This window comes from Sorex araneus, chromosome 2, assembly GCF_027595985.1.
Source record: "Sorex araneus isolate mSorAra2 chromosome 2, mSorAra2.pri, whole genome shotgun sequence".
Lineage (NCBI taxonomy): Eukaryota > Metazoa > Chordata > Mammalia > Eulipotyphla > Soricidae > Sorex > Sorex araneus.
In genome coordinates, this window is record NC_073303.1 from 6,609,633 (window position 1) to 6,637,272 (window position 27,640).

Sequence of the window (27,640 nt, forward strand, 5' to 3'; positions counted from 1 at the left end):
AGGAAGCCAGGGGTTAGACAACCTGGAGACAGTCAACAGCACTGTGATCTGAGGATGCTGGGAGAAGTGGGGGTGGGGGTCTAGGGGGTGGGTGAATAGGACCTAGGAATAAAGGTGGGGTGACCCAGGCTCTTTGGTGGGAGACGTGGTGTAGCAGTGCTATTGTTGAAATCAGTTAAAACTGTAAGCAAAAGTCTTTTTCCCCACCAGTCTCCCAGGGCTGATTCCCTCCACTCCCCACCCCCTCATCAAGGATCTGATCGTCTTAAATCTGGTAAGACTTTCTTTTTTTTAATTTTTATTTTATCACCATGTGGAAAGTTACAAAGTTTTCAGGTTTATGTCTCAGTTATACAATATTCAAACACCAAATCTGGTAAGACTTTGAATTTAAAGGACAGAGAAAAAATTCAATAGTTTTCTGTAGGCCCTTGAGTCAGTTCATTTCTTCCCCTCAGGAGCCCGGGGATCTTGCTCTGGACGAAGTTCCCTCTTCCCCTCACCCGACCGGGACCCTCCTCCACAGCACAAGCTCTCCAGGTCCGTGACTGTAGCTCTTCTTTCAGTTTTCTAATTCAAGTTTCAGCCTCTTCGTGGCCTTCAGGGTCCAACGGTTTCTCAACTCAAGATTAGCGCGTTTTGCAGAGGTTGTTTCCCCAGCGGGGTCCACAGCACGGCCCAGCACAAAGGTCAGTGGCTAATTTGACATCTTTGCCACCAAGGCTGCTGCTGCTTGTTTTTGTTTGGGGGCGGGGGGGGGGTGCGGTTCAAGACATAGCAAGCCGTGCTCAGGGTCTACTCTCTGCTCTGCACTCAGGGATCATTGCTGGAGGGGCTCAGGGCACCCTTTGTGGTGCGGGGGTGGAAGGGGGGGAGGTTGAATCTAGGGTGGCCGGATGCCTGGCAGTGCCCTAGCCCCTGGATTATCTCTCCAGCCCACACCGAGATTTCTTTCCCCCAGCCTGAGAACTTCCTGGAGGTTTGTATGATCCAGCCTTACTCCACATATTATTCTTCTGCAAAGTCTGTGCCTTCCTTCAGTTTCCTGGTTGATTTGCAATTAGTTGGGGACAGAACCCAGACATCCTGGCTATAATCTGAAAGTGCCCCCCGCCTGCCTCCCCAGCCCCACCAGCAGCGACTCCAGATTGGCAGGCAGCCATTTCTAGAGAAAATGACACAGGAGTCATTGTTGGGGGCAAGCAATGAGTTACCCACCCGACTCCCAGCAAAATCTCAAAGTGTTGCAGAGAAATTAATTGCATTCAACTCCAAGCCATTCCCCATGATTCCACTGCAGTTTTTGTGCAAGTGGGTGGGGGGAGATAGCTCTGGCTCTCTAGGCATTTCCAGAGGATGGAGCTAAGGCAGGGCCCAGCTGGAGGGGTCCATGGGGCCCATGTGGTTTCGATGGCCCTCCCCCATTAGAAGAGCTGCCAGTAATGGCTGCCCCCTTGCATCCCGCAGTTCCCGGAAGTGGGCCCTGTGCAGTTGGCAGGTCAGTAGCACACCCTCCCGTTTCTCTTGTCCTTCCCAGGGACACCTCCTTTCTCCTCTGCCCTCTTGAAACACTTCCTTTCCCCCCCAGGAACAAGCGTGACTAGGCTTGAGGATTCCGGTGTGGCTTCTCTCAGGTTGTTTGCTTGTCACATTTCCCATGGCAGGAAGAAGACTTGCTTTCCCCTCTTGTTTGCTCCTTCACACGAAGTTCTGAGGACTCTGATGAAAGAAGGTAGATCTTAGTCACATTTCTTTTTCCTGGCCCTGTTTAGACTACTGCCTCCATTATATTCTAAGCATAGTGTTAGAAACAAGAAATAAGAATCGTATATACTTGTCTGTAAAATATCGTATAATTTATCATTAAAAACAAACAGTTGGGGGGGCCAGTGGACAGTATAGTGGGTAGGGCTTAGCCCTTGCATGTGACCAACCCAGCAATCCCTGGCATCTCAGGTGGTCCCCTGAGCGCCATCAGGAGTAATTATTGAGTATACAGCCAGGAGTAACCCCTGGGCATTGCCAGGTGTGCCCCCCAAACAAAACAATCCCCCCAACCCAAAAATGACCAATAGCATTTGAAATGTTTAGCTTTTCTAGATCTCTTACTTTTGGTCCCATATAATGAAATTTCACTTGGTTTAGACAGGAGGATGCTAAACTACTAATTTATAAATGGTTAAGGAAAAAGCATTTTGTTTGTCAGTAATATTGGTAGTAATAATGTTACAGATCACACCAATTCAGGGACTTGCAATAAGGATTTCTTCACAGGCAGTGGATATGTTTTTGCTGATTCACAATGTATTAGGCTGAGTATTAGGGTTTCGGGGATAATCAGCCCGCAGTCCACTTTAACAGTAGGTCCTTGCTCTTCTGCTTGACTTGTGAGCACTAAGGTGGAGCAATGTATCTTGACTTTAAGGCAATTCCTTCTGCTGGTAGAGCACAAGATCCAAGGTATGTAAGTCAAGGTTTAGTTGGAGTAGGGAAACATTGGAAACACTAGGTAATGGATTCGTTACAGAAATTTGACATTATATAGTTGTGGGAGCTGGCTCAAGCCAGACATCAACGGAGCAGAAGTCGGGAAGATACGATGGAAGATAAAGTGAGACAAAGACAAGTTACAGGATAGAAAACATCTGTCCGCACCTCCGGCACTGCAACTTGGATAATGAGGGGTGGCTAATAGGAGAATTCAGACCCCTTCGTGGCTAAACCAATGCTTAACCCTGAAACCAGAAAAGCTGAAGATATAACGAGGAAGTCAGTAGATCAAAGGCATGTGAGCTGCCACAGGGCTCCATGTCCTGCATTCCTCCTTCACTTGTCCTATAAATCTCGAATGTCTCTTGCTATCCACATTAATAATAAATACTTGAAAATTGAGCTGGGCCTTAGCAAAGTTGACAAATACAAATTTAAGCACCTTAAAGACTACTACTGTCCCTATTTCACAATGGCCTCAAATCAGCATGGAAACATATTGTGTTCCGAGGGACGAGAAGTGAAAATTCATTGTACAATAATCACACTCCCACATTTCCACATAACTAATGAAAGACATAATATTCTGAAGTAGGAGTATTCATATATGTAACAGCTACGTTCTCCTGCCTAGCACAAAGAGATCTGTATGAGATTGAGGCTGAGATGAGGAAGCTGTCCCTAGGGCTCAGGGATAAAGCCACAGCTATGGTCAAAGACTATGATTACTTGACAGACAAGAGGAATAAGGGAGCTGGAGATGGAGTGCTGGAGTACAAGGGTAAAGACACTCACCTTGCATGTGGCCACGCCTGGTTTAATCCCTGGCACCACATTTGGCCCTCGAAAGCACTGCCAAGAGTCACCCCTGAACACACAGCTAGAGGTAGCCTGAGCATCACCAGAAGTAGCCCCAACTCCCTCCTAAAAGGAATACTGCCAACCTAATGCAGGCTTGAGGAAGGCAGCAAGAGGAAGGTCTTCATGGCTTCACTCTCTTCCCATGGTCTCCAATGTCCTTCATCTTTTACTGGTTGTGGGTCTGTTTCTGTGGAAGCTGGTAGTGGTGGAGCAGAAGGGACAAAAGCTTAGAGAAAGTAAGAGATTCCTGGAGGATACCCTAGTGGACATTTCCATCACTTGTAAACACAGGGTTGGTCAGTGGAAAAGGGTAGGAGCTAGACAATGTGAATGCAGGTGTAAACTACACAAAGATAAGACATGAAATGGCCGAAGTATGAAAGAAATGGACGGCATTGAGATGGAATTTTGAGTCCCTGGGAAGGAAATGTGCACACACAGGGGACACAGATTACAATCGCAGGGTTTAAGGAGGGCAGTGGCATCTGGTGGGAGTCATGCTAACACTCAGCTAGGAAAGAATTGTGACCCTTTTATCATTGGTCTTCTGATAAGAAGCTCGGGCAATTACCCAACAGTCCAAAGCGCTCTTTACTGACAAAGGAAGACAAGAAATTCTAATACTAGGATATGTCAAAGAGGCGGGGTTGGGGGAGGTGGGTAAATCAAATTCCAAATAAAAGGAAGTTGAATTTTCCTCTAACAGTTTTAAGACACCTGGTAAATGACAGTAACGGTTTTCTAACAATGTTATACAGAGTAATTTGTGCTTTTTACATTTTCAGATTTTCCAGCAATCAATCTTCATGGAATCGTTTCGTATGGTATCACTGACATTGAATGAATACTAGGGGCATTCTGTCTCTCAGAGAAGACCCCTTAGGTCATAGTTGAATTTTACAGTTGTTGCCAGGCACCTCCCCAGATTGGTTCCTGGCCTGATTCGTAGCAGATTCCCGGCCTGAACTTCCGCTGATTTCCTCCCAGTCACTCATTGAATGTGATGGAAGTTGTTCCGTACACGAGGTCTTCCGAAATAGTCTTCACTTTTGGAGGGCTTTTGAGTAAATGCTCATGTTCACCTGACCTAATTTTTAGTTAAGCACTGGAACAAAAATGCTCAAATTCTTCTCCAGTGTGGATTCTCACGTGGGGATTTAAACTTGTCTCTGCCCAAACAAAGGGTTTGCTACACTCTACACTAATAAAGCCTTTTCTTGCCATGAAGTCACTGGCACTGTGTACATGGGGTGTGAGGAGGGTTTGTTCCATATCTTGTACATGGGGTGTGAGGAGGGTTTGTTCCATATCTTGTACATGGGTGGGGAGTATTTCCCTGTAGAGTATATGCACTTTAGGCTATAAGCAGCATTTCCCCATAATCATATTTATGCTGTCTCAGTAACTATATTGATTTTCAAATTCCAGTCAGATTAGATCATTCTGGCCCCATATCCTTTTTTATGAGCCACACCCGGTGGTACTCAGGGCTTACTCCTAGTTCTGAGCTCAGAGATTACATCTGGTGGGACTCAGGGGACCACAGGGATGCCAGGGACTGAACCTGGGTCGGGTTGGTTGTGTGCAAGACAAATGCTGTACTATTGCTCTTGCCCCTGCCACATTTTTATGTAACTTTTCTCCATGATGATTTCTCTGATGAGATCTGGGTTTACACTGAAAAGCTTTGCAGGTTAAGGATACTTGGAGGCTTTCCTCCAGTTGGAAACACTTGTTTAGTCAGGAGAGCCTCCTGCCAGTTCTTTTTCCCCCTGGGGTTTTTGGGGCACACTCCTGGTGATGCTCAGGCATTACTCCTGGCTTTTACCTAACACTCTTTATTCATGCCCCTATGCTAGGCCTTACTCAGGAGGAATATTTTTGGACCAGTGACTTTCCCGTTCACTTCATATTGAGGGGAAATGAAGGATAAAATCATGAACTGTGACAGGACTAAACTCAGGGTATATTTTATTAGATGTCTGAGGTCCTTTTATTAGAGCGATATTCTCTGAGGCTTGATGCAACAAAAGTTGTGTTGCAGACCCCTTCCTCACTTGGGTTAGTGATTCAGAAGCTCATCACACTGTCCAGCTCGAAGTCCGTAAGAATGCTCCCATTTTGATCTCTGGGCATCTTCCTCTGTGTTGAACTTCTAGAAAACTCTGCTGCATATAGACTCCTGCTCAGGACTCACCATCTGCAAGAACAGGTTGGTCATGCAATTAGCATCATTTGCCCAAATGCAACGTGAGAGTATCCTATAAAGAGACACTAGCTAGACACTGTCAAAGTAGCAAGACACACTTGTTCTTTCAGAAATTTCTGCTCTCCAGTAATTTCTTGCTTGTTTTTGCCTTTCTTTCAAAATTTCTCACATGAAAATACCTAGAAGAGTAGTCTTAATGCATAGAAGGAAATAGGAGTAGTAGTAGTAGTAATAATAATAATAATAGTATCACTAAACTAAAGCTGAAAATATAAGGGACTGAGATCTCCTGTAAACAAAACATATAAAGTGGCAGATTTAAAAAGACACTATCAAGGGACGCAGAACAGAACCTGCCTCCTGCCCAAATGAGACCCCAAGCGGTCGCCCATGAACAGCAACTCCGCTCCTGAACAGCCAGGATCCCAGCACCACAGAAACCAATCTTGGAATGCAGCGGCTGCTGGCAGAAATACCTCTGGACTCAATACCAGAATTCCAAATCCGGGCGGCCGCTTTCGTGATCGTGCAACATCATACCCTCTTTGTTACCAAAAATAGAAAACATACAATCTAATGATGCCTTTCCGACACGTCTGACTGTTGGAGGAAAAACTCCAAATAATGATTGTGAGTTTCCTGTCTAAAATTGAATGTAATCAAAGTAAGGAAAGAGTAAAGTGAAAATCATCTGCCACACAGGCAGAGGGGTAGTGGAGGTGGGGTATGCTGGGGTTTTTGGTGGTGGAACATGTGCACTGGTGAAGGGATAATATGATAGTTTGAGCACAGTATGACTGGGACCCGATCCTAAAAGCCCTGTAACTGTTCTCACGGTGACTCAATTAAAAACTAAATAAAAATAAAAATAAAAAGACACCATCGCATCAACAAAGCTTTTTACTGTCTACTTAAAAAGCTATAAAAAATCTCAAAGCTGAAAAGGATGTCAGTGAATATCTGGTCTGCATCCCCTGTTTATTTAGTTTTGTTTTTTGGGCCGCCCCTGGCACGTGCCGTCCGCCTTCCCGCTTTACTATCTCTCTGGTCCCTCCCCTATTTTTAAGAATGTACATACTTGGCCAGAGAGATAGCACAGCGTGTAGGGCACTTGCCTTGCACATGACCAATCCCACCTGGTACCCAGGCCCCAGCCAGGAATGATCTTTAAGTGATCCCTAAGTGCAGGAATTAGCCCTGAGTGCCACTGGGTGTGGCCCCCAAATAAAAACATTTGATCCTGGGCTGGAGCGATAGCACAGCGGGTAGGGAGTTTGCCTTGCATGCCGCCGACCCGGGTTCGAATCCCAGCACCCCATATGGTCCCCTGAGCACCGCCAGGAGTAATTCCTGAGTGTAGAGCCAGGAATAACCCCTGTGCATCGCCAAGTGTGACCCAAAAAGCAAAAAAAAAAAAAAAAAAAAAAACCCTAAAAAAAAAGCACATCTGATCCTATTAACCAAAACAAACTCCTTTATGATATGATTTCTTTTCCTTCTTGGAGGGGGGGTCACACTAGGTGGCACTCAGGGCTTCTTCCAACTTGATGCTCGGGGTTCACTCCTAATGGCACCAGGGCCCCATGCACTCCAGCCCTTTCAGCTGTCTCTACTGCGCTCTGATGTTTAAACGGCTTTACCTTACAGACGTCAGAGAACTGCATCCTCGGAAGGAGATGGGATTTCAGACCCTTGGCCAGTCCTTAGGCTGATGGAGCAATTTTCATTGACTTGTCACATCTTACATTCCAAGGGACACACATCAATTTAAAACAGTAACGTTTTCTACCCCCTTCTTTCGGTGCTAACTTGTGACACACATAAAAAGTCCTCTCTGGTCTAACTGCCCCACTGGGGTCACTGCTGACACTTCTCTTTGGCGTGGACTTTCTGGTGCTTCGTAAGATTTGAGCTGCCTCGGAATGCTTTTCCACACTCGTCACACTCGTACGGTTTCTCTCCCGTGTGGATTCTCTGGTGGTGGATGAGGGTGGATATCTGGCTGAACGCTTTCCTGCATTCTCCACACTCGTAGGGCTTTTCTCCGGAGTGAATCCTCTGGTGGTTAACCAGGGCGGAGTTCACGTAGAAGGCCTTCCCGCACTCCTTGCACTCATACGGCTTCTCTCCCGTGTGGATTCTCTGGTGTTTGATGAGGGCGGAGCTCACGCTGAAGGCTTTCCCGCACGCGTCGCACGCGTAGGGCTTCTCTCCAGAGTGGATTCTGTGGTGTTTGATCAGGTCCGAGCTCACGCTAAACGCTTTGCCGCACTCGTTACACTCGTAGGGCTTCTCGCCGTTGTGGATCCGCTGGTGGATGATGAGGTGCGCCCTCACGCTGAAGGCCTTCCGACACTCGTGGCAGGTATAGGGCTTCTCGCCAGTGTGGATTCTCTCGTGCACGGTGAGGGTGGAGCGCACGCTGAAGGCTTTCCCGCAGTAGTCGCACTCGTAGGGCTTCTCGCCCGTGTGGATTCTCCGATGCCGCACAAGGCCCGAGCTCTGGGCAAACGTCTTCCCGCATTCGCTGCATTTGTACCGTCTTTCTCTGGAGGGTGCGTCCTGATGGCCTCCCAGCTGGCCCACTGACCCAGGAATCTGCAAAGGGTCCCCATCGTACATGCAGGGAACCTTGCCTTGTGGCTCCATCCTTACAAATACCTCCCCTTCAGAACGGATGCTTGTTCATCCCTCTGGCCTCAATTCCTGGGGGAGAATAAAAATAAGATCTCTCAACTGTTATTTCCTGCCGCCTAAGCCATCTGATGTCGCAGAGACTTACCTGCCACTCACACACTTGCAGCCACTCCAGGACACCCCTATCATGTGTCAGCCAGGTCAAATGTTTGGATTCAGTCTGGACCAAAGCAACCTCGCAAATGTCCCTAACTTGAATGGGAACTTAAATCTACTTTTTGTTGTTTTTAGGCCACACCTGGCAGTGTTTGGGCCTTATTCCTGCACTGGCTCTTCACTCAGGATCACTTCTGGTGGGCTCAGGGGACCATATGGGGACTAGGGACAAATCTGGATTAGCTGCATGCAAGGCAGTGCCTTAGGCACTGTTTTATGGCTCCTGGGCCCCTACATCCCGAATACAGAATCCAGGATACAAATGTATACAAAAATAATATATAGTTGCAACTTTACACAGCCTGGGGGGGGGGGGGAAGAAAAAGAAACCCTGCCTCTTGCTATGATAGTATCTGGGCAACAGGGCTGAAAACTCAATGGAATAAACCGCCTCCCCACCAGAGGGTCCCACCAGCCCATTCCAGCTTTAGAGTTGAGATCAGCACATGGATGAATTGTGGGTCATTGTCACTTTCTTATCCCTGGGGAACAAAATCAATTTCTGCCTGCAAACTTGATGAAACTTTTGCTCCAGACTCAAATTACATATAATATCCTCCTCTCATTTAAACATCCCACTATGTCTACAGAGTGATAAGTGAAGTTGACAATATATCTCTGGATATGGTAAGGCTGGACTGGAGCGATAGCACAGCAGGTAGGGCGTTTGTTTTGTACGTGGCCGACCCGGGTTCAATTCCTCCATCCCTCTCGGAGAGCCTGGTAAGCTACTGAGAGTATCCCGCCCGCACGGCAGAGCCTGGCAAGCTCCCCGTGGAGTATTCAATATGCCAAAAACAGTAACAACAAGCCTTACAATGGAGACGTTACTGGTGCCCGCTCAAGCAAATCGATGAACAACGGGACAACAGTGCTACAGTGCAGTGCATAGTAAGGCTTCCTCCCTGTGGCTGTCCTCCCAAATCCTGGAGCCTCAGTATAATAATATAGAAGCATTAATTACATCACCGAAGTGACAGTCTAAAAAAAACCCTGACAAATATTCCTCAAAAGGGTTATGGTTAACAAAAACAAGTGTCGAAGCCAATTCACAGGGAGCAGGGAAGCCTCGATGGGCTCCTGGCATTAGGCATTAGGGGGAAAGTGACGACCACAGGAATGAAGTATGGCCCTGAATAATAAGTACTAATAAATGTGACACATTAGAACCGGGCAAACCAGATTATGGAGTAAATATGACCTTGGGGTTTGAGCTTTACAAACTCTGTATACAATTCTGAGCCCAGAACCTATTCAAGAAATTTCATTTGAAATCTTGTCTACAGGGCTTAATGGCTTAATGATAGCCTTGCAGGGGGAGCCCTGGGCTGGATCCCGGCCACCCACACACACACACACACACACACACACACACACACACACACACACACACAAAACTGTGGAGGGGGAGGAAGGCGATGTCTGTTTCGTGTAGGTCATAAGCATTCAGAAGTCAGTGAGCAAAAAAGAGAAGGTGGGCAGACAGAGAGCTTGGACAGTTCCTGCCTCGCGTGCTTCCGACTGGGTTCAATCCCGGCACCTGATAAGGTCCCCTGAGCATGACAGGAATGCCAACTCCCCCCACTCCCCAAAAGAGATACAGAGGGACTGGAGTGATAGCACAGCGGGTAGGGCGTTTGCCTTGCACGCGGCTGACCCGGGTTCGATCCCCGGCATCCCATATGGTCCCCCAGCACCGCCAGGAGTAATTCCTGAGTGCAAAGCCAGGAGTAACCCCTGAGCATCGCTGGGTGTGACCCAAAAAGCAAAAAAAAAAAAAAAAAAAGAGAGAGATACAGAGAAGTCCTGCTCCCAGCAGACCGCCCCCCTCCCCCCAGGTTTCCCACCTCGACAGGAAGCTCTTCTAGCTCTTGTGATTGTAGAAACAAACTGAGTGCAGCCACTTATGTCAGGAACAAAATGAAAAGAGTCCCTGTAGATGCACAAAGACGGAGGCGAGAGCACTGTGACCCATCCCCAGAGGGGTCCAGTCAACTCCAGACACCACCTGTCCCCGTCCCTAACTCAGCTACGTGGGTCCAAGGAAGATCTTGGCGGCACTCAGTGCGCCGGACACACATTCATGAATTCTTGCTCAGAGCCCAGAAACCGTCACCAACGGATTCAGGGGCCACACCTGGAAGTTCTGAGGGGCTACTCTTGGCTCTGTGCTCAGGAGTGACCCGGGGCACATGCCGTGGCCAGGATTTGGACAGGGTCACGGTGTCGCAGCTGCATGTCGGTGCCTGCCCTCCTGCGTGCTATCTCCGCAGTCCAGACACATGTGCATTTTTAGTTTTTGTTTTTGCTCTTGGGCCACACTTAGCTGTGCTCAGGGCCTACTCCTGGCTCTGCCAGGCTCAGGGATCCATCGGACCAAGTGGGGACAGCACAGTGGGGAGGGCGGTTACCTCGCATGGGGCCTGACCCAGGTCCATCCCCGGCATCCCATATACATCCCGCCAAGCGTAACTCCTGAGGGCAGAGCCAGGAGTAACCCCGGAGCATCGACCGGGTGTGATTTAAAAAAAAAGGAAAAAAAATCTATCTTTGGCTTAACATTTTCACTCTTTAACCGCGCTGGGCAGCGCAGGGGGAGCGAAGTCTGGGAGTGAAGCCTGGGCTGGGCGGGGTGGCTCTCTCCCGCCCCGGCTGGGCTGCCGTTTGTTTAAGTCACAAACGTTTAAAGATAAAGAAGCGCTGTAGCCCTCGGCGGGGCGGCGGCCACCGCAGCGCAGACCCCAGAGAAAGGATGGGGCGTAACGGTGGCTTCCCCGGTGGGGCAAAGAAGCACCCTCAAAAGATCTGTGGGTCGACACAAAAGAGGCCGAGCACGCCCCTCCTCCCGTGGGGCCCAGCCCTGTCCCCCAGGGTCGGACGTGGGTCTGCACGACGGGGAAGGGGCGAGGACAGCTGAGGCCGTGGGGGGTAGGCAGGGGTGAGTGGTGGGGAGGAAGGGTGCAGAGCGCGGAGATCGGGGTGCCCTTCTCCCTCCCCTACCGCCGATCCCCTCCAAACCTCATCGAAAAGACCAGAACAAAAGGGGGGGACTCACCCCAAAAGGTGACCAGGCGAACCCACAGACCTGGGCAGGCCAGCTCGGGGCCCCGGAGGTCAACTTCCGGGGAAGCACCCTTGGGACACTGCGGGGAGGGGGGGGGGGGCCGGAGGGAGGGACGCTCTAGGATCTTGGAGGCTTCCCTCTCAGTGGTTTGGAGGGGACAAGGCAAGGATTCTATTTACTCCCAAGGCAAATGGTATCTATTTTTACTCTTTTTTCCCCCTCCAGCGACTTATCACTGGTTTACGATATGGAATTTCAAGGGCTTAGCATCCCACCTCTACATGGGTGTCATTGTCACCAAGGCACCAAGTTCCAGGGCTATGTACGCCCCCCACCAAAGAGAGCTCTATGCTCCTTCCACACACTGGGGCTGTCAGCTTTCCTGGAAGTTAGGACCGAGCGTTGCTGTTTCTTGCCAGTGTTCGCTGTGGTCAATGAGATCTCACCTAAGAGTGAAATCACTTGCTAATTGTCTTGCATTTCCTTTTTCCTTTCGCCTACCCTCCTGAAGAGCCTTTGCTGTTTTTGAACCGCACCTGACAGCCAGTGCTCAGGGCTTGCTCCTGACAGCTCAGGGATCACTCCTGGCAGTACTGGGAACCAAAAGGAGTGGGGCTTAGAACCACGTCAGTGCCTTACCTCCTGCACTATCTCTCTGGCTCCGAGAGCCACTACAGAGCTCCACGTATGGGAAGGGTTAGAAAATATAGAAAATGATGTCAAGTAATTTTTAAGGTGTGGACCAACACGAGAGCAGTCTAGTTCTTCAGCCTATACATATCAAAATCGATCAAGTCTAGGGTTGTTCCTTTTAAATCTGTTTAAGTACCACTGAACTATGAATCAGTTTTTTGCTTTTTAAATAAAACAGGTTTTAAGAAAAATAGAAATCACTTTTCCTCCCCCTATTTTTATCTGGCAAAGTACGATATGGAATCGTACTTCATACTTTGTACAGAGTACGAAAAGTACTCTGGCTTGTGGTTTCCTTGGGGAGTTATTATTTCTGTCTACTGGCTGCCCAACAAAGCTGAGTGTCACGGGTCATTTCCCTAAAGTAAAAAATCTACCTTCCCCCCCTCCCGGCTTTCCCCTAGAGCCAAAAATCTTTGATATGCTACAGGATTCCTTTTAAAGGGACAACCTTCTTCTTCCCAGTGTCCAATCTTTGACTCTATGCGCAGAACCAAAATACAGTAGTATAAGGATGTAGTTGGGATACTGAAATCAGCCATTCTTCACCATCACCCTGACATGTACGCTGCTGCCAATTCCAACATTAAAGCTTTTTCTTATGTACTATAAGACATCTACACACCCTCTCAGGATTTGCTGAAAGTTTGGCGCTAGTAATTCTTGTTAGACCAGGGCTCTTCAGTCTCAGCCCCACAAAGCATTTCTTGTCATGGGGCCATTGTGGGCAGATGTGTAGCAACACGCCTTGCTTCTACCCACGAGATGCCAGCATCATCCCAGCCATCCACTCATGGCACATCTGAACACCTCCATCAGCTTCCAACCCATCTCATATGGATACAAAAAGCTGCTCTCAAGCACGTTTGAAATGGTAATTTTAACACAAGAATATCTGCAGTTCCCTATGCTATTATCCAACAAAGCTGGCCAAAAGGATGGAATAGAAGGTTTGTATTTTAACTTTCTACAACCCCTCTTGAGTTAGACTTGGAGGGTAGGGCTCTTTACCTTGGGCATTTACTCAGGACCTATGGAAAAGGTCTGTGTACAAGTGGTAGAAAATCTTTCTATAATGGGCCAGGAATGTGGCTCAGTGGCAGAACCTGTGAGGACCTGGGTTCAATCCCTGGCACAGCAAATACACACACACAGACACAGACACACACACACACATATATATATATATATAGAGACACATATACACACATACATATGTATATAATGTATACCACCAGTAACACACAACGATTTGACAAACATTTATTAAATGCCTACTGTGTGCTCAGCACTGTACTAGGCACTAAGGGGTGTAGAGACACGACCGTTATTCCTGCCCCCAAGGAGCTTACAATTTAATCTTGGAAATAAATACAAATGTGGAACTACAATGCAGAGTGCAAAAAAATAATCGCAAAGCAATGTAGTAGCAAAAGGTTCGGGGCACAGTACAAACACAAAGTGCTGGGGCAGCATGAAGCTGGGGTGGCCTCTGGGGTTCACTCAGGAGGCGTGCAGGAAGCCAGGTGCGGGGGGCGGGGGCGCAGAGTGGTCTGAAAAGCAGACAAAGGCACCGAGGAGGGGGCATGGCGTTGGCCAGGAAAGGCAACAGGCAGGTGGGGGGGTTGTGGAACAGGGAGGGTGAGGTGCTGGACCCAGGGAGACTGATGGCACCCTAGGAAGGTCATCTTGAAAGCATCGAGATGGGGATCTAGAGAGAGCGGGGAGCCCCGGGGTTGGGATCTGCATAGCAAGTTTCCAGAGAAATGGCAGAAGTGTAAGATCCAGCTTGCAGCAGACGGACAGCTTGGAACAATTTTGGAATGACGTGATGAGGGAAGGATGGAAAGACCACTCCAAACTGGGCTAAGACAATGCAGTGAGTTGGCAGCAGGGACAGGTAAACAACAGAACTTATTGGTAAGAACGGGGCTGAGGGGCTGGAGTGATAGCACAGCAGGCAGGGCGTTTGCTTTGCATGCTGCTGACCCGGATTTGATTCCCAGCACCCCATATGGTCCCCCAATCACTGCCAGGAGTAATTCCTGAGTGCAAAGCCAGGAGTAACCCCTGAGCATCGCTGGGTGTGACCCCAAAAGGGGAAAAAATTAAATAAATAAATTAAAAGAACAATGGGGCTGGAAGTTCTGAGGGCTGTTTCCAGATTGAGTTTTGTAGAAGACGCCCACAAGTCAAAAGATGACCAGAGGATGGGAAAAAAGTATCAAGTTTCTAAACGAGTGTAAATGATAAAATATGTATATATGCAAGAGCTCAGGGGGAAAAGGGTGATTAAAATGAGGACATGAGGATCATCAGAGGGAAAAAAACGACCAATACAGAAAAGCTAGAAATAAGGCAAAAAGTCTCATAGGTCAAAAGAAGACAATTCCTGAGATGTAGGGCAAATACAAGAGTCTGAATGAAACACAGGAAGGAGGGCAAGAATATGGCAAGGTCTCGATATTTATGGATGATTGGAGGGCACTTCACTGGTGTGCCAGAGACAGTAGCCAGTATTTTTAATAACAGCTTGTGAGGAACTGGGGCTGAACAACAGACATCTTGTTTGCAAGCCCGGCAACGCCAGGGGAGAACAGCACCGCAGCTGGAAGTGGGCAGGAGACTGAGTGGTCCTCACATTTCACGCTGGAGAAGAACCAGCTCAGTGCTGTCATTCTAACTGGCCAGCTGCTACCCTGCTCTATGGATATTTTATTTGTCTTCATGATTCTAATTTTCTTGGGACAGTGTAGCGAGAAAGGCATTTGAATCTGTCATTATCCTCCCAGTTCCTCTCTTAGATGTGTTCCACATGCATGATTTAGTTCTTTTCCTCTACAAAGCATCAGTATAAAAAGTATCAACATCGGAAGTTGATGTAACTATAAACCAAAATGGTACCTGCAAGCAAATGCAACTACAAACCAAAATGGGATCTGCAACCAAATTTCATGGATTTACAGTATCTTCCAGTCCCGTTCCCGGAGGCCTCTTATGACCTCCTTATGTGTTCTTTTCAAACAGCTGGCCAGGGCTGTTTGTTGGAGGGCGACAGTGTTAGTATGGGCTGGAGGAGCAGAGTAAAAGCTGCATCACTTTCACTGTGTTACTCCTGCGAACAGCTTGTGAGGAACTAGGGCTGAACAATAGACATCTTGTTTGCAAGCCTGGCAACGCCAGGGGAGAACAGCACCGCAGCTGGAAGTGGGCAGGAGACTGAGTGGTCCTCACATCAACATCAACTTCAGCTGCCTAAGCCTGCTTTCCTCTGAAGAGCTCTCACAAGCGTGAGAAACGCTTAAGGGTCTGGCACACAGTGAGTGCTCAGTAGATGTCAATGATTATGCTCTAGAACCACAGAACTAAGAGTAAAGCAAGAACTGCTCCCTCTGGGAGCCAACTAACATTCCAGCACTGCCACTGGGCTGCTTGGTGAAACCTTTGACACCTCACGTGCCCCATTACGTAGCATGGCAACAGCTACGGAAGAACCACCGGAACCCATCAGCTTTGGATCCAAGAGGCTGAAAGCTGGGATAAAAATGCACTGAACGTTTCACTTCAGAGTGAGAACAGCCACACGGGACCTGTGGGCTAGAGAGGACAGCGGGCAGAGCTTGCTTTACACACACATCGCTGGCCCTGGTTTGATCCCCAGCATCCTATATGGTCACCCAGGGCCCACCAGGAATGAGCCCTGAGTTCAGAGCCAGGAATAAGTCCTAAGCACAGGCAGGTGTGCGCTCCTCCCCACCCACCCCCCAACGAACATAAAAACAGAACCTGCAGGATAAAGAAGCGTTGTGCAAACGTTGCAGTTAGGAGGGTCCTAAGGCTCATCAACAATATTCTAAAGCTAAGAAAACTGTTGACCAAGAACGGACATCTATTGCCCTCCAAAACCAACTCTCCTGTTATATTTTTCCTGTTCTACAGTTTATGTGACTTGGATGCTTGCACAAGAGTGCTGCACCAGCCATGAGTTTGTTCAGTTCAATCTCTTCTCACTTTCATCCTAAAGTAACTGGTCGTGTGTATATTTGCTTTTGGACCACACCTGGCGCTGCTCAGGGCTTACTCCAGGTCCTACTCAGGGATCACTCCTGGCTGTGCTCAGGGGACCATATGGGGTGCTGGGGATCACACCTGGGTTGGTCACATACAAAGCAAACATTCTTCCTTCTGTAGTATTGCTCCGGCCCCCACACTGGTCATATATTCTTCTACTTGCTTGATCTTAGTAATTCTGAGATTTAAATATTCTGGCTATGAAGCTGTCAGCTGGCAGGCCTGGACTTATTTAAGTGTGCTGCCCACATTGGTACAGGGACATGTGTAATGTCCAGACACGGTGCTGCTTGGGCAGGATCAGCATGTGACAGACAGGAAGAAATGACAGAAGCAGGGAGCAAGATCCAGAGACAACCAAATTTGTTTCTAGTTTAAGGGAATTAAAGTGAGAATCTATACACCTAGGGGAGGGGCACACGATGTGAATAAGAAAAAAAAAAGGCACACTGGAAAGACTGGAAAAGTAAAGCAAGGAAACCAGGATGACAATGACAGGTGGGCAGGATGACAAGGACAGAATGGCTCAGGGAAAAGGGGAGAGATAATCTTGATGTCGTTGATGAGGATTACACAGAGGGCACTGACATACCCGACAAAGGGGTAGAGAAGGGATATTCGAAAGAGGGAGGGAAATTACGATCCAGAAGGTCGGCCCCTAAATGCTGGAGACAGCTCAATGGGCTGAGCCCACGCCTGGCATATGGGGGGGGGCTCAGGTTCTATCCCAGGCACCCCATGGTCCCAGAGCCAGACGCAGCCCTGAGCACCGAGAGGTGTGAGCACCCCCAACCCCCCGGCAAAGTACTTGGGGGGTTACTTTAAAAACATCATAGAATCATCTCAGTGTGTGCCTCTGGGGACAGTCACAGTGTGAAGGTGTGCAACTGCTCTTGGAGTTTCCTATAAAAATATACATCACATTCCTAGGCCAGAATCAACTTCGCCTTTGAAAGCTGATGTTGAAATGAAGCAAATGGTTACGCAGACCAAGGGTTACAAGTGGGCAGCCGAATGGCGAGGCTGAGATGTGAGCCACCATGGTTTCTTCTCTGCTGAATGACCTGATACTTCAGAGAGCAGCCTCGGTGTCTGTGGCAGCGACAGCAACGGCAGCATTCCTGGAGCAGTGGCACGAGCTAGAAACGACCAACCGCAAAAACAGCCCGTGTTTAGGTAGGTAAACCGCGGTGAGTTACTGCAAGCCAGACTCATCAGACGTGTCCTGGGATTCTGCAATCTCAAATATGAACTATGGGACCTGGTGAGGCTGAGCTGAATGTGGGGTCTTCGCTGGATTACAAATGTAGTGGACCAGAATTCGGAGAATGAGGAGTTGTGAGGGGCTGAGCAGATTAGGACTGTGGGTATTACAGCTACCTGAGTGGCCAGCAGGACACGGATGGAGAATGCAAGGGAAGTGCTGAAGTCATCGATGGAGATGAGCAGACTGACAGACCGCTTAGAGGGAGGGAAAGCTGAGGCTCAGGCCCCGAATGGGCGTGCCTGCTCTCCGGAAGGCATTCTGATGACGTCTTAAAGCACCCTGTATCCAATTCCTCACGCGTGCTGCCTGACCCAGTGGAGACCCCTCCTGTGCCAGAGTCCAGCTGGCCAGCGGAAAGGAGACCAGAAGCCACTGAAAGGCCTAAGCGCGCGCAGGAGTGGCTAGGCCGCGTCTGCACTCATTCTCTGCATCATTCCCGCAATCACCGTGAACACAGCCACTTTCTCTGCTGACGCAGCTTCTGGGACTGGGATGCTGAAGGACACATAAGGAGGCTCAATGGCTCAGGGGGGTCAGTGAATGTGGTAAGTGGAGAAAAACGCAGGGCTGCTGTTGAAGATACTGCACTCGAGTCTGTGCGGGATCAGGGATTGCCACCGACTCTAGGGGTATTCAAGGGAAACGCACGCTTCAGCGTCAACACGTTGTGTGGAGACTCCCTTGCGCTAGGATCCCAGGAAGCGAAATCCAAGTGTCTCACGCAGAGGCCGCTCCAAACTCTACAGCAACTTCTATGATCGGATCAGGAGCACACGCCCCGCCACGGAGGTAAACGGGAGACAACTCGCAGGAGAGGGGGAGGAGCAGGGAATGAGAAGCCCCTCTCAGATCTGCAGCGAGACTCACTGCGAATACGAACCCAAGTGCCCCGAGCCCCAGTGAGCAACGTGGTCTAAGGCTATTCTAAACAGCAACAGGAGCGCTCTCCCTCTACTCTGCCTCACGAGACTCTTGGTAAGCACCCTGGGGCCCAAACTACCGCCTCGCTAGTCTAACTGTGACAGAGGCTGCCTGTGACACTAGACAAGGTTGGAATGGTGACGATCTTTCTGCATTTTCACTTCACTGAAAAAAGCCTTCTCACCGGCCCGCGCCGGGTGTGTTGAGTAACGCCCAAGGACAGCCGAAGCTTTTCCACTACACGACTATGGGTGCGGATTTCTCTCCACTATGGATTCTCTGATGCCGAATGAGACTGGACCTCTGAATGAAGGCTTTGCCACACTCGTTGCACTGATAGGGCTTCTCCCCTGTGTGAATCCTCAGGTGCTGAATGAGGCCGGTGTTGCCATTGAACGCTTTCCCACACTCTTTACATTTGTAAGGTCTTTCTCCCGTGTGGATTCGCTGATGCTCAATGAGGCCTGACTTCTGACTGAAGGCCCTCCCACACTCCGTGCATTTGTAGGGCTTCTCCCCGGTGTGGCTTCTCTGGTGGCCAATGAGGTGTGAGCTCCGCCTGAAGGTTTTCCCACACTCATCGCACTCATAGGGCTTCTCCCCTGTGTGGATTCTCTGGTGGCCAATGAGGTGCGAGCTATGACTGAAGGCCTTCCCACACTCGCTACATTCATACGGCCGCTCCCCACTGTGGATCCGCTGGTGCAGGATGAGGCCTGCGCTCTGGCTGAACGCCTTCCCACACTGACTGCACTGGTACGGCTTCTCCCCAGTGTGGATTCTCTGGTGCAGGATCAGGCCCGTGTTCTGGCTGAAGGCCTTCCCGCACTCCTTGCAGTGGTAACGCTTGACTTTGTTGTGAATATCCTGATGGGACAGCAGGGCCGACCTGTAACTGAAGGCTTTCCCGCACACGCTGCACTGGTAGGGCTTCTCCCCAGTGTGGATTCTCCAGTGGCGGACGAGGCCTGAGCTCTGGGCAAAGGTTTTCCCACATTCATCACATTTATGCCGTCTCTCCTGGGCGGGGTCTCCCTGCTGCTTCTCGGCTTTGCTCAGAAGGCCGGGGGCTTCTCCGTGCTCAAGACCCCTGACAAGATCCCCATTGCAGTTGGCAGCTGTCCCTCCAGGTGGCTGGATTCCGGCAGCTATTACCTGTTTTGATGCCATCTCCCTGTTCTCATTCCTGGCCTCACCACCTGAAATGAAAATGCAGCAAGTAAATATCAGCCCACTGTCACTTCCTACTCTCGAGGGAAACAACCAAAGGAAAGGACACAACAGGCCTCCACAAGGAACCCTGAAGGCTTTATGGGAACTGAGAGCAGGAGAAAAGTGGGGAAGAGTTCACTTTCCAACTGGCCAATTGATGACCCCTTTTATATTAATATTCAATATGCCTCCTTGTATTTATAAGATGCCACAGTCAGTAGCACTCACAGGGCCCAGGGCCACTCCCAGCAATGCTCAACCAGGCACTGTGGCATGATGGTGTGGTTCTCTGGAGTCACATGGGCCACAACAGTGGGGTAGGGACAGCTGGGGGGGTGCACTGTGGTGGCAGGACCGAGCCTCTTACACACTAAGCACATGTTCTACCATGAGCTGTCTCCTTAGCCTGAGGTTTCATTTTAGAGCTTACGAAGTGTCAACACTATATTTCTCCTTGGGATACTGTGTTCATCCCATTTTGTAGTTCCTGGAATCACCCAGCAGTGCTCAGGGGTTACTCCCAGCTTTAAGTCTGAAGGACCATGTGGTGCTGGAAACTGAACCTGGGCCTCCAAAGCATGTGTCTGGCCTCTTCAGCTACTTCTCTGGCCCTTGGTACTTGTGTTTATTTTCACTATTATTTTAAATATTTAAATTGTTTTTATTTTTGGTTTTGGGGACACACTTGGTAATTCTCAGGCACTACTCCTGTCTGGAATCACTCCTGGTGGGCTCAGAGGACATAGGATACTGGGGACTGAACCTGGCTTGGTCATGTGCAAGGCAAATGCCTTAGCTGCTGTACTATTTCTCCAGCCCAATTTTTAAAAATATTATTATTAAAAAAATTGTTCTTATTTTTTGGGCCACCCACACTTGGCTTTGCTCAGGGCATACTACTGTCTCTGTCTCAGGGATCGCCATTGGCAGGCTTGAGGCCACCAGGGGTTCCGGAAATTGAATCTGGGCTGGCCACATGCACAGCGAGCAGCTTCCCCTCTGGACTACTGCTCTGGCCCCTGGGTGCATGTGTTTAAAGTAAATGACTTTTCCCGGAAGTTCACAGCTATCATACACATGAAAAATGAATTAGAAACCCAGACCTGTCCTTACCCAGGGAGAACATGCTTCTGTGATTCTCTGGTCTGCCATCTCTGTTCAGAGACTTCTGTGGCGGATCAAGAAGCCATTCCTCTTGAATCAGGGACACAGCCATGTCTTCAATCTTCTCTAAAGTCTGAGAACAAGCAAGCAAACAAGCAAGACCCACATCTGGGGACCGGGTCTGTTCCACAGTGCCAGCCCAGACTGTCAGAGAGGTTCAACTTTGTTGAAAAGGACCAAAAGGGGGAGCATTCCAGGGTTCAGAGCAATAGTACACTTGAGGTGCATGTGGCCAACAGGGGTTCGATCCCTGGCATCCCAGATGGTCCCCCAAGCCCCACCAGGAGTGATCCCTGAGTGCAGAGCCAGGAGTAGGTCCTGAGCACAGCTGCCTGTGGCTCAAAAATAAAAAGAGTGGGGACATACTTTGTAAATGAAGCTGAATAGGTGGAAAGGGGAAACCACACCAGACATTTAGTGGGAGAAAAATCTTTCTATATAGAAGAACGCGAGGTAAGTTCCTGAGTGACTACTGTCACTAATAGCCCGGGGCAAATGCCACCAGCACTGCCAAGCAGAGCTTAGGGAAGTTGAGATTTCAACTCACTTGGAATCCTGCTGTAAGAAGTGTAGCTGTCACCTCCTGGTCTCCGGGAGTCCTTTTCTGGGGAGAGGTAGAACTCTGAGGAGCAGGTATGGCTGAGGAAGGAGAAAGGAGCTAGTGGATGAAACCAGCCCTGTCCCACGGTTCTCAGAGCAGCACTGAACCATTCTAAAACTTTGGTTCAAGTTTTTCAAATAAATAAGCCATGTTTATTTGAAAATCCAAATCTTAAAGTTGACAGTAACTTCCTTTTAATTACATTTTTATATTGTCTAATAAGCAAATTAAAGCCGACACTTTGGAAAAATTAGAAAACAGACTGACGAAAGTTTGACTTTGGGTTCTTCTTTTTTAAAATCTACTACAATGAAAACAAGTTATTATCCTCTTACTTTCCATGTTACCTGAAAAAATTATTTTCCAGGATACTTTTCTTCATTTATATTTTACTTTAGTAACATGTATGTGCTGTTTTAAGTTGAGCTAACTTTAATGAACTTTTGTCTTGTTTTTTTGGGGGGGGTCACGCCCAGCGATTCACAGGCGTTATTCCTGGCTCATGCACTCAGGAATTACTCCTGGCAGTGCTCGGGGGACCATATGGGATGCTGGGAATCGAACCCGGGTCGGCCGTGTGTAAGGCAAACGCCCTACCTGCTGTGCTATTGCTCCAGCCCAATTTTTGTTTTGTTTTAAGAAAAAAAAAATCTACTGGTTCACTTTAGAAAATTTGCACATAACTTGCTGATGCCTTAGGCCGAGTGAATAATTCAGGTTGCCCACAAAATACCTACACTCAGATATCCTGCTCGGTGTGGAGTTACACTTCAAAAACATAAAATTCGGGAGCCGGAGAGATAGGTGCATGGGCCAGCTTACATTTTGCATGCAGGAGGCCCAGGTTCAGCCTGGCATGAAATGGTCAGGCGCCAAGCTGGCTGTAGCCAAGCACCACCAGATGTGGTCCAAAAAATCCACCACCACCACCACCAATGTACTTGTTTGCTATCAGATGGCTTTACAATGTTCTCACAACTGCCAAACCTTCCATCCATCCAGGTGCAGGAATTCCTTGAGCCCCTAGCTCTGGGTGAGCGGGACGTGACTGCAATATTTCTCTGCGTCCTCCAGCTCCCCGAGAGTTGACTGCCCAAACCGGCAGGGTCCATGTGACTGTTCTTGGCTAATAACTATAGTCATTGCTCACAACAATGTTTTGGTCAACAAGGGCAAAGTTCACATATGACAGTGAGCCCGCTATGTGCAAGAAAGACTATGCCATTGGGTTTGTGTAAGTATCTTTTATAAAGTGTGCATAAGACAAAAATATCCTGATGACTCATTTCTCAGTGAGCACTCCTATTACCGGGGAATTAAAGAAGATAATATCACTGAAAACATTTATGTCTCTTTCTCTTTTTTTTTTTTTCGGGAGACCACACTGGGCGGTGCTCAGGGACCACTTCAGGTGGCTCAGGGGACCATATGGGATGGTGCAGATGGCTCTGGTCCACATTCTTGTTTCTTTAGAAGAATCCATTTCTACAGAACAAGCTACTTGTAAACCATGTAAGTGAAAAAAAAATGAAATGTGAGGCAAGTAGGAGGTAAAATGCGACTATCTTATTATACAAGCAAGTGAGTAAATTCTAAAAAAAGAAAAATGTCAAAAATTCATAGGAGTCAAGACTGAAAGGGCCTTCACTGACCAAATCTGAGAAAATTTAAACTAAAAACATAGTAACACTATAATAACTTTTCAATCTCCACTAATAAAAAGGTAAATGGAGAGAAGGGAACACTTGCTACAGTAACTAATATAGAAGAAATGATAAAAAATATCATCACTCTGTAGTTGGCCAAATGACAGTCAAAGCAGTGCTAGGGTACAGATATGGTGCCTGAGGAGTTTGCCTTGCATGTGGCCGGCCCAGGTTATTTCCCTAGACCTAATACGGTTCCCCAAGTGTGCCAGGACTGATCCCTGAGTGTGGAGCCAGCAGGAAGTCCTGAGCACAGCTGGGTGTGGCCCAAAGTCCAAACAAACAAAAACACATAAAAAAGCAAAATCTGAACGATGGTCCACATATGTGTTCTATACATGTAATGCTCCTAAGCAGTGATAATGTTATTGTGGCTATGTAAAAGAGAGCCCTTGTTCAAGGAAATATATACTGAAATATTTACAAATAAAGTGCCATGATAATACCAGCACAACCTCTTAATGACTATAAATGTACTGGGGGTAGTAGAAATGTGTGAAAAAAGTAAAAACCAATCCAAACTCTCTTATTTGCTTCTGATTCTAGCATGGGGAAGAGCTAGTATTTGAAGCTCAGACAAATGCTTAAACTCAGAATCCAGATCTTAGAACTGATCCATAAAGAGTCATCATATTCCTGGTTAAATTTATTTTGTTTTTTGGTTTGGGGGCTACACCCAGCAGTGCTCAGGGCTTATTTCTGGCTCTGAGCTCAGGGTTATTTTTGGTGGGGCTCGGGGGAACCATACGGATACTGGGGATTGAACCCAGGTTGGCTGTGTGCAAGGCAAGTGCCTTACCCACTGTATTATCTCTCCAGCCCCTCAAATTCCTGGTTCTCTAGAAGATTCCAAAACCTCTCTGGATGTTCAAAGCCTACTGTCTTTCTTTTCTCTCTCCCTCCCCACCCCTCAATTCCCACCATCCTCTCTCCCTGCCAAACAAATCTGACTCCTCACCTCTCCCTTGAGGTCCTCGGAGAGCGGGAGAGTCCTGCTGTGTCGCCGCAGGTTGGTGCTGTGGCCCCTGAGGTTCTGGGCCTTCCTCCCAGAGCATCCCGTGTCTGTGTGCGAGAGCTGGGACCTAGGAACAATGGGACAGTCACAGGACCAGGAACCCTCTGGGAAATGAAATGTACCCCACCAGAACGTATCTACAGGGACCCATGCTTGGCAAAGGAAGTGAATCCCACTGACTTCTGAGGGGCAGTTAGGACCCCAGGCGTGCTCTTGGGCACTCTGGAGAGACAGCACTTTGCTGTCACTTCTCTACGGCACGGATTTCTGCTGACGCTGGCCTTGGGGCACAAATCACCCAGATTCTGCCCTAGCGGGGCGGGGGCAGAATGAGTTCAAGCCCTGATAAAGATGGGGTGAATAGCTCAGGGGTCAAGGCACTCGCTTTGCATGCAGCCCACCCTGATTCGCTGCCTAGCACTGCAGATGATCCCCCGAGCACTGCCGGATGTGGCCCAAACCTCACCCCAACTCTCCCCGGTGACAGATATGAAGAAATAGAGAGGCTGCGTTCTGGTCACAGATCTTACTCATGTAGGAGCCCTGTGACAGGCATTTCAGTCCACCATGGCTAACTTTCCATTTACTACAGTTGCGAGGGTACGGTGGAGTAAAAGGCCCCCAGGAACACTGGTGAGAATAAAACACCACTGACTGACCTGAAATGAAAGGACTTAATTCAAGGCTGTGGTTCCTTATATATTTCACTTAATAGTCATGGTTCCAGGAACCTATTAATGATGTTCAATGAGGACTTACTAATGCTTATTGTTCCACAAAACAAAACCAAAACAGATCTCTACACATAAAACCATTTCTACGCTACAATCAGTTCTACCTTCATGCAACAGGAACTGGTGCTCAGCAGTTCTGCTCCCTCTGAAGGGCCAACGCCCCTCCCCGCGTTTCCGGGCCTCTGCGCCACTCCGCTACTCACAGGCCGTCCGAGGATATCAATCTGCCGCTCCAAGTCTTCCAGCAGAGTCACCACCTCTTCTGCACCCTCCAGCTGGTGCTCGGTCACCAGCGCCTGCAGCTCGGCGGGCAGGATGGTGAGGAACTGCTCCAGCACCAGCAGCTCCAGCATCTGCTCCTTGGTGTTCAAGTCTGGCCGCAGCCACTGGTGGCAAAGTGCCCGGAGCTGGATCAGAGCCTCCCGGGGGCCGGGCGTCTCCTGGTAGCACAGCTTCCTGAAGCACAGGCGGAAGTGCTCTTGGCCCGGAGGGTTATTTTCGTGCAGACCAGATTCCTGGTCCCATCCAGGATCTTCCTCTACTTTGACGATTATCAGGTCCTCTTCAGGGGCATGGCCTGGTGGGAAAGGGACCGAGGAATTTCTCGATTCTGAAGCCATTGAGCGCCAGGAAAGCTAAGAGGCCTGTTTCTACCACCTTCTTGAGAACCCTGCGGGGGGGAAAAATGACAAAGGTTTCAATAATTTACTAAGACGCTGCAATCCGCTCCTTAGCACAGCATGGCCTTCAGGGCTCTCACTGAAGCGCTAATCGTCTCCTTCCAGAAATGACTCCTTTCCACCTTAACCTTCTGTTACGTCAAACGTACCGGGAACACTCCCTGCCTATTTTCTCTGCTAGGGGATGTGAAATATGGTTCAACTATCTCAGGAAACCGTGGAGAATGGGTGTCACTGAAATTCTGTGCTGGATCTCGGCTGCTCTCAGTGCTGCTCATATAAGTCACTCGTTACAGAGTTTGCTACCCAGCCGTTGGGTTTCCGTGGGCTTCTCCTTACCAAACTGTTCCTCCGTCTCTACAGGCAGGGCTCATGTCCACGTAATCTCGCTCAAGGTACTGTTAAGAACTATTCCAATACTTCCTCTTCTCCCTCTGACACTCATCATCCTGCCTGACTCAGATTCTCCTCCTGTCTCAAGGATAACTTCAACAATGGATCTTATTTCAAGATCGAGAACTTTCTTTGAAGCACTTGTCCCTTATTCCCAGGAAACGTAGCTGCCCTGTCAGTACCTGCAACTCCAGAATCTACAGCCTTGCTGTTTATGCCTATGAATTTTCTTAAAGAAAAGCGACCAATTCCCAAACAATAGGCCACCTTCTCTTATCATCAATTCTCATGAATCCTAACTATAAAATATTTCAATGTTATGTGTTCACCGTCCAAGAACTTCATATTAAAGTCTCAATAGTGAAACCGAGGAAAGTCATCTAATTATCAGATGTTCATATTTAAATCAAATCAGTCAAGTCGTTCCCGTTGCCCATCTCGATGATCTCTACTGGCTATTTTTCCATTTTAATAACTTCCTCTTCCAATGTCCATTTTTCTCAATTATGACCTATAACTAACCAAGCATAAAGACATACTAGAACATCTGTTCACTATGTTCCTTTCTTTCAATTTTGCACAGGCAGAAGTGTATTATGTATACAGACTGTTATTCACATTCTTGATTTTGGGGGGTGGGGTGATAGTGGAGCACTCAGGCTGGTGCTCCCACACCCTCCCTGCCCTCGGAACCCCCACCCAGGCCTTCTTACATCCTGGCTTTTAAGAATGTCCCCTCTGAGGTCAGAGCAATGGTACAGCTGGTAAGGTGTTTGCCTTGCACAAAGTCAACACAGGGTTCGGTCCCTGGTCCTCTGAGGACTGCAAGTAGTGGTTTCTGCGGGGAAAGCCCTGAGTGTGTGGGCCAAGACCAAAAAAAAAAATTAAAAAAGGGGCAGGGCATGCAAGAGAACGTTTTATTGATATAGAAAGTTATTCCATCCTAAGGCTGATTGTTACCTCATAAATCCTGTAAAGACACAATTCGGCCCAGGTGGTTAAAAATAAAACGAAACACAACAGAACAGTTTCTGTCGTACCGTTATCCCACGAACGCGCTTGTATTCTCTGAATACACTGCAAACGGCAGACGAGACTGCGAAACTAAGTTTCCGTGACTAAGTGGGGGCCGCGCAAAACACACCTTTTCACAAACTACCTGAAATGCACAATCGCTCAATTAAAACAAAACCCAAATAATGCCCGCGGCCAGGCCGGCGCCGAGGCGAGGCGGGTCCCCCAGGTGAGAGCCAGGCGGGCTGCGGTAACGTCGCAAACCCATGGCGCCCCCCACCCCCTCCTCGGGAGGGTCCCTCGCCAGAGAGTCTGGGGACGCGGGCGTGGTCCCCACGCGCGACGCCGGTGGGCCCGAGGGGGGGTCTCGGGGCGCCCCCTGCGCCGCCGCAGCCCCCCGCCGCGGCCCGCTCTGGCCGCAAAGCGCGTCCGTTCGCCACCTGGCGCGCGACGCCGACTCACCGCGAGTGTCCACGGCGGCGCCGGGCGGCTGCGATGCGCGGCCAGGCCCGGAGCGAGGACAAGGACAACGGGCCGCGGCGGGAACGGGCCCAGCCCCGCCAGCCCCAGCTGCCCAGCCCGCCGCGGCACAACACGGGCCAAGGCGCATCTTGCCCCGAAGGCACTTCCGGAAGCTCTCTAGGAATCCTGGAGGTCTGAGCGCTCTATGGTCGGTGCTCGGAGGGCCGCAG

General features: G+C 48.9%; 1 protein-coding gene across 9 annotated transcripts; it reads right to left on the reverse strand.

Annotated features, from left to right (window-relative positions):
* Positions 1-301: 301 nt before the first annotated feature.
* ZKSCAN8 (zinc finger with KRAB and SCAN domains 8) lies at positions 302-27,640 on the reverse strand. Of its 9 annotated transcripts, none has more exons than XM_055128886.1 (8): positions 27,411-27,640; positions 24,966-25,531; positions 24,071-24,194; positions 21,353-21,444; positions 20,755-20,878; positions 11,469-19,628; positions 5,409-5,551; positions 302-1,719 (listed from the first exon to the last, which is right to left on the reverse strand). In XM_055128886.1, the coding sequence occupies exons 2-6, from the start codon at positions 25,479-25,481 to the stop codon at positions 18,667-18,669; spliced, it is 1,818 nt and encodes a 605-aa protein (XP_054984861.1). In that variant the 5' UTR covers positions 25,482-25,531; positions 27,411-27,640; the 3' UTR covers positions 302-1,719; positions 5,409-5,551; positions 11,469-18,666. The 9 variants fall into 9 exon arrangements, with proteins under 9 accessions (XP_054984861.1, XP_054984859.1, XP_054984856.1 ...); XM_055128884.1 differs by having other exon boundaries at positions 4,129-5,551; XM_055128881.1 differs by having other exon boundaries at positions 302-3,547; positions 4,129-5,551.

Excerpts from the sequence above, each read along its gene's own strand:
- ZKSCAN8 (XM_055128888.1), bottom strand. The coding sequence starts at position 25,481 with ATGGCTTCAGAATCGAGAAATTCCTCGGTCCCTTTCCCACCAGGCCAT. Across the intron at positions 24,195-24,965 it reads CCAGTTCCTGTTGCATGAAG|GTCCCAGCTCTCGCACACAG; the intron begins GTAGAACTGATT and ends CATTGTTCCTAG. Across the intron at positions 8,103-18,670 it reads AAATCCGCACCCATAGTCGT|ACGGTACAAATGCAGCGAAT; the intron begins GTAGTGGAAAAG and ends CTCCAGAGAAAG.